At 41.2% G+C, this 12,349-nt stretch overlaps 1 protein-coding gene across 2 annotated transcripts in view; it reads right to left on the bottom strand.

Annotated features, from left to right (window-relative positions):
- npr2 (natriuretic peptide receptor 2) overlaps window positions 1-12,349 on the bottom strand; it is a 162,330-nt gene that overhangs the window by 132,633 nt on the left and 17,348 nt on the right. For both annotated transcript variants that reach the window (XM_020527198.2, XM_048615481.1), the window contains exon 4: window positions 2,908-3,043. In XM_020527198.2, the coding sequence (XP_020382787.1) occupies window positions 2,908-3,043 (136 nt within the window). The remainder of the gene's footprint in view (window positions 1-2,907; window positions 3,044-12,349) is intronic.

Raw genomic sequence — 12,349 nt, forward strand, 5'->3', positions numbered from 1 at the left:
AGGTGATGAACCTATTCCATGTGCTTGAATCTTATTGCAACATATCTTGATTTCTGTAATAGTCTTCAAGATGAGAATGCATCGCCTAGTCTTACGGAGAATCCAGTTTGCACGATGAACAGTGTTAATGAAGGAGCACTAAATACTAAAGTGTTGCAAGTTCCAATGCCTTCAACTTTATCAGGTGATCACAATGGTACTTCCTTGGCAGCATGCAAGCTGTGTCTGTTTATCCTAGAGCACAGGGAATACGATGTCAATGTTCCAAATCAGCCTCACTATCACTAAGTTCACCAACCAATTGCCCAAATGTTCCTAGCCAGACTTTACAAATATCAGATTTTATCACCAAGTTTAAAGCTTAAACAAAATAGATAACAATTTATTATTAATAATGTAACCTCATTAAAACATAGATCCTTTCTTGTTGGAGACAGTCATTGCCTGGCACTTGTGTGGCATGAATGTTACTTGCCACTCGTCAGTTCAATCCTGGGTATTGTCCAGGTTTTGTTGAATTTTGACACAGTATCTGAGGAATGTTGCTGAACTTTCTACAACCATTAGCAAGCATCTACACTTCTAAACTTATCGTGGAGGATGGTCATTGATGGAGCAATTAAAATTGGTTGGGCCAAGGGTGCAACCCTGAGGAACTCCTGTAGAGATGTCCTGGTGCTGAGATGACTGGCCTCCAAAAACCAGAACCCTTTTTTCCAGGTTTTGATGCCAACCAGCCAAGAGATTTTCCCCTGATTCCCATTGACTCTACTTGTCCTGGGCTCCTTAATGCCTTAGTTGGTCAAATGTAGCCTTGATGTCAAAGGCAGTCAGTGTCACCACACGCCACTTCACACTTTTTTAAGAATTTGCACATATTTGACATGAAAGGATTGAATGTAGATATCCAGCTTGGAAAAACAATGAAGCCAGACTCAGGAATACATAAATGAACCATATTTCGAGTGGCAAAGATCTACCAATGAAAAAGAGTCAAATTTAACTCAAAATGATAACTCTTTTTTTCTCTTACAGATGTCACCAGAGCTGCTGAGTATTGTTACCATTGTCTGCTTTTATTTCAGACTTCCAACATTTACAGTATGTTGCTTTCACTTTGGCTTTGATGAAGGCTTTCGCTTGAGAAATGGAACCATTTAAGATTATGACTTGCACAGAAACTAGTAATACAAGTTTAATTCCTGGGAGTTGTGTGGGGGTGAATCAGGAGAGCATATAGGGCTCTCATGGCGAGGGTTCGAGATGAGGGAGACAGACTTGGACCTATAATGGCGCAGGATTGGAAAATGTAGGAAACAACCAAGAAGTTAGGGTGAAAAGCAAAACAGGAGTGAAGAATTGGGGAGGATAGTTTCATTGATGGTCTCCATGCTTGACAGGAAGAAAAAGTACCTTAAGATCATAAGACATAGAAGCAGAGAGTCTATTCAGACCATTGAGTCAGCTTCACTATTCAATAAGATTATGGCTGATTTGATAATCCTCATCTGCACTTTCCTGCCTTTTTCCCATACACCCTGATTCTCTTACAGATTAAAAATCTGTCTATCTCAGCCTTGAATTTGTGACACAGCCTCAACTGCCCTCTGTTGTAAAGAATTCCACAGATTTACTACTCTCTGAAAGAAGGATTTCCTCCCTATCTTTGTCTTAAATGCGCAAGCTCTCATTCCGACATTATTCTCTCTGGTTCTAGACCTCTTCCATAAGGGGAAGCAACCCTTCGACATCTACCCTGTCAAATCCTCTAAGAATCTCTTATGTTTCAATGAGGATGTGAAATCTACTCAAACTCTCCTCATTAGGCAGTCCCTGTATACCTGCTACGAACCTAGTGAACCTTTCGTGGACTGCCTCCAATGCCAGTGTATCTCTCCTTAGATAAGGGTACCAAAATTGATTTACAGTATTCCAGCTATGATCTGACTAGTGCCTTGTTTGACGAGTGCTCTTCCAGATGCTTGAGATGAGCCTAGATTGCAAGGAAGAGGGGTTTAAAGAGGCAACTGGTTACAAGTAAAGAGGTTTAGGCTTGTTTTTACCTTCCAGGATGATCCTGGAATACTAAGTGGTGTTAGCTAAGAACAGTGAGAAGCAGTAATGCAATTGCAAAATATCTATCAGTTGAGAAGAAGGTCAGTTTTACCCCATAAATATTCAACTTTGTGTTTCTTCATCTTGGGAGAGAGGAAGTGGAGCTGAAGTGGAACAGCACCTTATCAAGAATTAATAATCAAATGTATGGGAATAAAGGCAATGAAAATAGAAGTCAGATAGTGGCAGCTTAACCAAAATGCATGGAAAGTCAAAGGTTGGCTGTTTGCAAGGACACTGGATTGAGGGCTGCACAAGTATAAAAAAAATTAAGAAAGCTAATGGATTACAGTAATTGCAGTTATCTCAAGAGTGAATACAAAGAGGAGAAGCAGAAGTCTTGGTTTTATCGGGCTTTGGTCAAACTTCATCAAGTGTATTACATTCAGTTCTGAGCACCACACCTCAGGAAAAATACAGTTACTTTGGAGAGGGTGCACTGCAGGATTTCAGGTGACAGTAAAGGGTACTTTTCTTTCAAGGATAATTCAGATGCAATTTTCCAGCACTAAGCTTAAGAAAACAGGCTTTTAAAACCCATTTTACTCCATTTGCTTCCCCAAAAACAGGGGATATGTACTTTGAGCAGAGTCAGGTCATTTGATATAACAATAATAGAATAAGAGAAAATTTAACCAATTACACATTAATGGTCAATTAAAAGATCTTTAGTGCAGTTAAAATGTATATAGAGACTTTTTGAATCAAATCTGACAATCAAGATGATACAAGAGACAACAAGAGTGCAATAAAATATTAATTTGAAGCATGAAGAACAAATTGCAAACATACCTTGGAAATGTCGATTTTTCATGTTTTTGCTGATTACCAGTCCATCTTTCTTGGATCCTCCTGCTGCAATTGTATCATTCAGAGCAATAGCATAAAGCATGATCCCATCATAAAAACAACCAGCAATAAAATTAACCTGTAAAAACATGAGAAATGCATTTTCAGCTAAGCCTTTCAGTACAACAAAATATAATCTCAGTATAAGACAGGTGGGGAATGGCCCTTGGTCTTAGCAATTTCTGGGCAATGTTCATCAGCTATGCCTCAAACACAGTTGTGGGTCCTAGAGTTTGGCACCATCTAGCATTTCTTTGGAGATAGAACACAGTGTTTGCATTGCTTAGTGCAATAAACAAATCAAGACCAAAAATCCTTCAGCGCTTTCAAAATCTTGGATTAATGCATTGCCACCACAAAGAGTCAACCATATTCCTTTGAATATAAAGTGACATAGATGCCAGACTGGGTAAGGACAGCTGGTTTCCTTCCCTAAGGGACAATAATCAATCAGTTTGGCTTTTACAACAGTCTGTTAACTTCACAGTGACTATTAATGAAAGTAGCACTTTTATTCCAAATTTACTATTAAACTAAACTCAAATCCACAAAGTGCCATGTGGGATCTGAACTCAAGTCCCTGTGTTTCAAGTCAACGTAATTAGATTATGAGGTTAGTAATTTAGTCATTAACACCAGAAGTTCAAATAGTTGTGGTTATCAATTACTATTCAGATTAATTTTGGAGTATTGCACTTTATAAATAATCTCCAACACACAGGCAGGTATTGCACTGATTTGAAGAAATTACTTTAGCTGTCATCCAAGCTGAGCAAGCAATATTCCTGGTAGCAGGTCCTAGTGCAATATATGCAAAGTAGTTAATTGCAGTTGCTCTTCTTAACTCCAATTTATGCAAAAAGCCAATCGTGTTGATTGGATTGACTCAGAAAATGACGTGGAACTTAGTTCGGCCAGGTTTCTGTCCTTACTTACCATTTTTACTACTTTCCTTGAGACCACAGAATCTGTTCCTTTCCTGTTCAGGAGAGGATACTTATATGAATGCTTGTGCCACCCTATGACTTTAACCCTTTACCTGTATGAGTCAAAGTGTCTCAAAATAGCTCAAGATACTTCCTACAATGTGGGACTAATTTAAATTAGGTGCGCAAATGGTCAAAATTAGAGAAGTACAGGTAGTTCAGAGGATGTGAGACTGGGGGAGATTATAGAGGTAGAAAAGGAGTTGAAAACAAGGATGAGAATTTTAAGATCATGATAATTCTTGACCAGGAGCTTACGGACATCATTGAGTACATGAGTTAAAAGGGAATTTGGTATCAGTTAAGATGTAGATAGCACAGTTTTGGATGGCTTCACTTTGCACAGGGTAGAATGTTAAAGACCAGCTTGCAATGCTTTTGAATAATCAAGTCTCGAGGGCACTTTGGCGAGAATGATGTTTCCAGTAGCAGATGATCTGAGATAGGAACAAAGGCAGGTGATTGTACAGAGTTCAATATGGCTGTTTCCATTGATTGCAAAAATTTATAGCTCAACTTTGGTCCATATCTGAAATAAAGGTTATAAGTTTGGTCTCAGATTGCTGACATGAAGAGAGGTGAAGTCAATAGCAGGGAAATGGAACTGGGAACAGGGACTGAAAACATTGGCATCAATTACCCAAAAAAAATTGGAGAAAATTTATGCTCATCTCGTACTGGTGTTGAATAAGCAGTTTAATGATTTAGCAATGATGGAAGAGGGGTAGGTGATAGTGGGTTAGAGTTGGATGCAGTCAGAATATATGCTTTCAGAAGATGGCACAAGGACAGCATATAAAAGGTCATCGGTATGGATGAAGAAGGACATGGAGGTAACATGTGGAGCAAAAAGAGAAGACGCTGGTTAGACTGATAAGAATGGAACCAGATAGGACAGGTCCCACCAATTGTACTGGAGTGAAGTGGTGTTAGAGGAGCATGGTGTGATAAACCATGTAAAACCGCAGACAGATTGAAAAAGATAAAGTGAAAAGGTTTCTCTTTATCACAGTCACATGGGATGTCACCTACAAATTTGATAATCACTGCAACAGGACTGGAAACCTCACTGGAGCAATTCAAACATAATAATCCAATTAAGACAAAAAGAGAGGTGGAGGTAGCAAAATATTCAACGACTTTGCAGGGAGAAAGCCATCCTATTTCATTTATTGTATTAAGTGACACTGGTTGGGCAGTATTTATCGCCCACCTTAATTGCCCTTTGCCTGAGTGGCCTGTTTGGGGATTTCAAAAGATAGTTAAGAGCGAGCTGTAAGAAAATAGAAGGCAGAAATTTATTGGATGAGTCCAGAAAGTTGAAGAAACAACGGTTATAAAAATAAGGAAAAAGCGTTTGGCAGTGCTCAAGAGTATAACATAATGCAAAGCACACAGCAAATAAAGCAGATGACAAGATAGAAATGTGACAGTATGATATCATAGCAATCACAGAAATATGGCCTCAGAAGTGACAGGAGTGGCTGTTCAATGTTCCTGGTTATAGGGTTTTTAGATGAGATCAAGAGGGTTACAAAAAAGGTGTTTGGGCAACTTTAGTCAAAGAAACAAATACAGCTGTGAGGAGGAATGATATATCAATCGTATTATCAAATTAAGCCATATGGATTCAGCTACGGAAAAACACAGTGCTGTCACAATACTAGGGAATAAACTACAAACCCCCAAACAGGCAGAGGGAGATAAAAGACCAAATATGTGTGCAAATCTTTTAGAAGTACAAAGTTAATACAGCAGAAAGATATTTTATTTCCTTTAATATTAACTGGGAGAGTTTTATTGTTAATGGAATTGAGGGATCAGAATTCTTGAGGAGCATTTTGGAGATTTTTTTGGCTAGTGTCTAACAAGTCCAACAAAAGACAGCACAGTTCTGAGGGACTTCCTATTAGGAAATAAAGCTGGGCAGGTGAAAGGAGTGGCACTGGGAGAGTATTTTGCTAGTAGCGATTGGAAGTCAGTTACTTTAACATAATTATTAAAAAGATCAAAGATAGACAGGAGACAGCATTGTAAACTAGAGTCAAGCCAATTTCACGAGGTTCAGAGTGATCTCGTAAAAGTGGATTGGAACAATTACTTGAAGGTAAATCAGTGTCAGAGCAGTGGGAGACTTTCAAAAGGAAATTGCAAGTAGACCACAGTAAACGTTCCCACAAAGTAAAAGGGTAGGTTGGCAAATCTCAAACCCTCTTGATATCAGTGAGTTTGCAAGTTGAGATTAGGCAGAAAAGAAAAGCTCACAAACCAAGGGCCAATTGGTCTTTCAAGCCTACTCCACCATTCAATAAGGTCATGGCTGATTTTATTTCATTCCAACATTCGCATTTTCACCCATCCCCAATAACCTGTCACGTGCTCACCTAACAAAAAGCTATCTACCTCTGCCTTAAAATATTGAATGACTTGACTCCAACACCTTGTGAGGCAACAAAAACAAAGTTGCTGGAAAAGCTCAGCAGGTCTGGCAGCATCTGTGAAGGAGAAAACAGAGTTAATGTTTCGGGTCCAGTGACCCTTCCTCAGAACAGACACTTCCTCAGACCCTTCCTTGTGAGGCAAAGTCACACAACCCACTAAGAGAAAAACATTGCAATCTTTGCTCTAAAAAGATGACCATTAATTTTTCAAGTCCTATTTCTAGACTCATGCAAAAAAGTAAATCTCCTTTCTACATTCACCTTGTCAAAAGCATTCAGGGTTTAAACATCAATCAAATCATTTGGCACTTTCCTGAACTTGAGTAAAAATAAGCCCATACTGTCCAATCTTTCATCATTAGACAATCTACTCATTCCAAATGTGAATCAAGAAAAGATTCTCCGAAATATCTCCAACACATTTACAAACTTTTGTCAATAAGGAAGCCAAACCTGCTCACAGAATTCAAAATGTGGCTTCACCAATTCCTCATAAAACTGAAGATAAACATCTTTACTATTGTATTCAATTCCTCTTGTAATAAAGGACAGTATTCCATTCACCATCTTAATTACTTGCTGTACGTGCATATAAACCTGCAGTGCTCATAAGAGACCAATAAAAAACGGAAGTATGTATCGACAAACAAGATATTGGTATAGTCTTAATGAATACTTTGCGTTTGCATTCACAAATGATAAATGTTGGGCCAAAATTTATGGGGGCTCTGTTCTGTTAGTGAAGTCAGTGGCCAGTTAAGAGCCTGCCCTGCAGCTGTAATGCTAAATGAATGCAGAAAGGGGCTTCTACCCATTAGAGGCTGGGTGTCACACATTCTGAAGTTGGTGGCTAATCTGATTGGCCAGGAGCTCCAGCAGTCCTGGCAGCACCAGGGCTCAGTCGTGGGAACCAGTCCCAGGGTGAAAGCCCCAGACCCGTAAGGTGTAATGGGTGGAGGGGGTGGTGAGAGTAGGATTTAAAGTCCATTTGGGAAAGAAGGAAAGTTGGATACTATCTTCGGGAAAGGTGCCTCATATACATAAAGGGCATTCTCCAAAGGCTTCCTCCAAATCCCTTCATTCTATACTTGCAAAAATTTGCAGAGAATGGCTTATTCAATTCTGTTTGCTATCCATGCCAACTGGATTATAGTGTGGTCAGGGTTATATTGGGGTCGAGTGAGCTTTTAATAAATTTAATTGACCTTTAATTATTTAGTTCAATATGGGGCAAGCTTGGTGGTGGGTAGGACAGTGGTAGGCTGGGACCTACCTTATATTTTGTAGACCCCCAGCAAAAACACCAGCATGTCAGGGTATGTAATATTCAGCCCATTGTAGTTAAGGAGGAGTGTAAAGTATTGGACATGATCTTCATTTAGAAAAAGGGAGTACAGATAGGATTAAAATTCTTGAAACTAGATAAATCACCAGGTCAAGATAAAACTGTTTAAAAAAAAAGGCTAGGGAGAAAATGATGGGAATTTCTTTCTACCATTTTCCAATCCTTAAAGGGTACTGATATGACACAAGAGAATGAAGAGTACTAATGTGTATCGTTCTTTAAAAAAGGCATACACCAATAATAACAGACCAATTCATTTCACTTAAGCTATGAGAAATAATTGGAATCAATTCTTACAGATAGAATAGCCTATTACATAGAAGGCATGGATTAGTCAAGAATAATCAGCATGGATATGTAAAGGGAAGATCATGTCTGATTAACTTGATCGAATTTTTGAAGTGAAATGAATTATGGATAAGGGCCAATCAGTTGGTCTACATGGATCTTAACAAGGTTTTTGTCAAGGCACCAAAGGGCAGACAGCTTAAAAAAATTATGCCCATAGAATCCAAGGGAATGCAGCAAACTTGGTACAAAACTGGGTCAGTGCCAGGAAGCAAATGGTAATTATTGACAAGTAATTTTGTAGGCAGAAGGCTGTTTCAAAAAGGGTTCCATGGGCTCATGCTTAATTTTTGCGGTAAATATTAATGAGTCGGATCTATGTGGAGGGATCATGATCAAGAAGTTTGCAGATGACACAAAAAACTGGCCTCGTGGTTGATAGTGAGGAAGATGACTGTAGACCAATGATGTGGGAGCCCAGCACATCAAAGCAAAGATAAGGCTGTAGCATTGGTAACAATCTTTAGCCAAAAGTGCTGAGTGGGTGGACAATCTCAGCCTCCTCTGGATATTGCCAGCATCACAGATGCTGGTTTTCAACCAATTCAACTCAATCACATGATAGCAAGAAAATAAAATATGGAATAAAAAATGTAGTCTAATGGTGACCATTTAACCATTGTGGATTGTTATAAAAATCCTTTTGGTTCGCTAATATCTTTTCAAGAAGGAAGTCTGCCATTTTTACCTGGTCTAACCGACATGTGATTCCAGACTTAAGCAATATGGTTGACTCTTAGGTAACACAGTGTGGAGCTGGAGGGACACAGCAGGCCGGCAGCATCAGAGGAACAGGAAAGCTGATGTTTCGGGTCGAGACCCTTCTTCAGGAACCTGATTTCTGAAGAAGGGTCCCGACCCGAAACATCAGCTTTCCTGCTCCTCTGATGCTGCCTGGCCTGCTGTGTTCATCCAGCTCCACACTGTGTTATCTCTGACTCTAGCATGTGCAGTTCTTACTTTCTATGGTTGACTCATAACTGTCCCCAATTAGGGATGGGCAACAAATGCTGGTCAAGCCAGTGACATCTACATTCCATGTCCAAATACAAACAAGCTGTGTAAGTCACGCATTTACGCACAGCAGTTTCAAAATATCTGTAATCATAGGATTCTGCATGTGAAACACATGCACTGACTGATTGTATGTCAAATACAAATTCTGGCCACAAGCAATCTTGCCCATGTATCTGGCCATTACAAATTGACCATAGATATCTCTGTGAAGCAGAAACAATCACAGGTGACCTTTAAAGTGTCATCTGCAGGCCACAGCTCTCAAGGACAATCCAAGATTCCATAGGCCACACGTAGACATGGAACTGATTTCCTGTTACCTTGAACTATAAGTACTTGACAATGTGTTGTGTGGGGTCAAGGTTCCACCATTAATCCTACCACACTTACAATCTCTCACTGTGTTTGTGCAATACAACTTTGTGCTGTGTACACTGAAATAAGGTTTACTATGTCAAAGGTCCATATACAAGCATCCCAGGTTGGAATCCTCCACGAACCTACTGAGGACAGTGTAAAACTCCCACCCATGTGTGTGATGTAAATGCTGACTGAACCGTAGAATCCCTACAGTGTGGAAGTAAGCCATTCAGTCCATCAAATCCATACCGACCCTCCAAAGAGCATCCCACCCAGATCCATGCCCCTACCAGTAACCCTACATTTCCCATGGATAATCCAGCTAATTTACACATCCCTGGACACTACAGGCAATTTAGCATGGCCAATCCACCTAACCCACACAGCTTTGGACTGTGGGAAGAAATCAGAGCACTTGGAGGAAACCCACACAGACAGAGGGACAATGTGCATGCAAACTCCACACAGTGAGTCGCCCAAAGCTGGAATCAAACCCGGGTCCCTGGCACTGTGAAGCAGCAGTGCTAACCACTGTGCCACTCTATCACAGCCACTCACATCAGGAAAGGGCACTGGACAGGGTGCAGAGAAGATTCACCAATATGTTGACTGGGATTGAGCATCGCAGTTATGAAAATATGCTGGATAAGCCAGGCCATTTTCTTTTGAGCACAGAAGGTTGGGGAGGGGTAGTGGAGACCCAATAGACCTGTATCAGATTATGAGGGGCATGGACAGGATAAATAGAAAGCAGCTGTTCCCCTTAGCTGAAGGCTAAGACACATAGATAGTTGAGGAGGAAACATCACAAATTGAAAAAGTCCTCAGATGAACACTTGAAGTTTCATAACATTCAAGACGATGGACCCAGTGCGGAAAAGTGGGATTGGCGTAAGTTTTATTGTATTTGTGGTGGTATAGACTCGATGGGCCAAAAGGCTTCTTCTGTATTGTATGATTCGATGATTCTACAAGCCATTTTGTTTCTAATATTCTCCACAGAGGTTCACTTGAAGCATGGCCAATGGATTCAGTCACAGAGGGGGTTATCATCACTGTACAGTCGAGGCTTAGACAAACTGAGAGGGAACAATTGCGTTAGAAAACTCAGGATCAGCAGCCACCTTCTGCAACTGCCAAATAGTCTCCACGTGAAGTGATTGGAGCAGACAGTCCCCTCAGGAAGCAGAGGAAGGACAGGAGGCCCAGAGTCTTCAATGTCATTTCCTCAAGATGAGCCACCGCAGACTGAGGATGTGCTGGCACAGCACTGTGATATCTGCTAAAGAAGGACATATAACGTGAACAGGAGGGTGGCAGTCCTATCCCAGAGGCTGCAGGGTGTCAGCAGTAACCCTTTTTTTGTACACTACGCTGCTTCCAAGGATCCACTGGAGATGTGCATGAGGTTTTAGAATCCTAGAGCCCGTATGTACCAAGAATGTAACCAATGCAATTTGTGCCAGGTCACACCACCTCAAATTGCTCCCCCCCATAATAAGGTTTCTCCAGTGCTGCAGTCTGGGCAGTGCACTTTGCCAATATAGCTGGCTGGCCCAGGTGCAGGGCACCATTGACAATACCACTCTCACTGAGACAGCAAATCATAAAGCAACTGACTTCCAGTGAAGTGCAGATAAATCGCTGCTTCACCTAGAAAGTGTATCTGGGCCCTTGGACAGTGATTTGGGAGGAAGTGATTGGGTAGGTGTTACACCTTCTGCAATTGCAGGGGAAGGTGCCGTGGGGCTGTTGGGGGGTGTTGGGAGTGAAGGAGGATGTCCCTGAAGGAATGATCCCTCTGGAAGGCTGACAAGGGAGGGGAGGAGAATATATGTCTGATGATGGCATCTCGCTGGAGGTGGTGGAAACGGTGGCTTATGATCCCAGAAGTGATTTACCCTCTGCACCTCACTCAATCTAGTCTACTCTGTCCATGTGGTCTGCTCTACACTGGGGAGATGAAATGTAGACTGGGCAAGCACTTTCCTATGTTCTGTCTGCAAAAATGAGCCCGAGCTTCTAGTTGCCTGCCAATCTCAATGTAGCACCCTGTTCCCCGGCCAACATCTCTGTCTTGGGCTTGCTGCAGTACTCCAGTGAGGCTCAGTGCAAGCTGGAAGAACAGCACGTCATTTTCCGTTTGGGGACCCTGCTGTCTTCAGGGATCAATATCGAGTTCAATAATTTTAAAACGTGAACACCTTCTTCCATGTCATTTACTCACTGCCACAGTCCAGTCCCTGTCATGACATGGACTGCTTTCTGTACAGCCAACCCAGTTTCGCCCTACTCATGGTCCCCATCATAAGTTTTTCTCCTTCCCTGGCATACCATTATTCATCCCCTTTGATCGTCCAACTCTGTTCTGCCCTTCTTGGTTCTGCCTCTACCTATGCTCTCAGTCCCTTAACTCCCCCCCCCCCACCTCAACCACATTCCATCTTTAGTATATATACCATCTTTTCCTAGCTACTACTAGTTCTGAAACATTAACTGTGCTTTATCTCCACAGGTGCCACCAGACCCACTGAGTTTCTCCAGCAATTTCTATTTTTAAGCAGCCTCTCCAGTTGTGTTAGAAAACTCATTTGAGCTCACAGAGAGAAACCCTTTATGAAACCCCTTGTAAAATCCAGCTCCATGGTTCTTTATTCTTCAAGGCAAAGGACAATGCAAGAATATGTCATCAGTTCTTTGTACTGTTTTAACAAAGTATCACCAAGAAGACCAGCTAACAACATTAAGTCTCCTGGATTAGGAAGGTCAGTGTCCATCAGGAGAAAAAAAAGATAACAAGGTATAGAGCTGGATGAACACAGCAGGCCAAGCAGCCTCAGAGGAGCAGGAAAGCTGACGTTTCGGGCCTAGACCCTTCTTCAGACATG

Source organism: Rhincodon typus, chromosome 1, assembly GCF_021869965.1.
Source record: "Rhincodon typus isolate 14 chromosome 1, sRhiTyp1.1, whole genome shotgun sequence".
Taxonomy (NCBI): Eukaryota; Metazoa; Chordata; class Chondrichthyes; order Orectolobiformes; family Rhincodontidae; genus Rhincodon; species Rhincodon typus.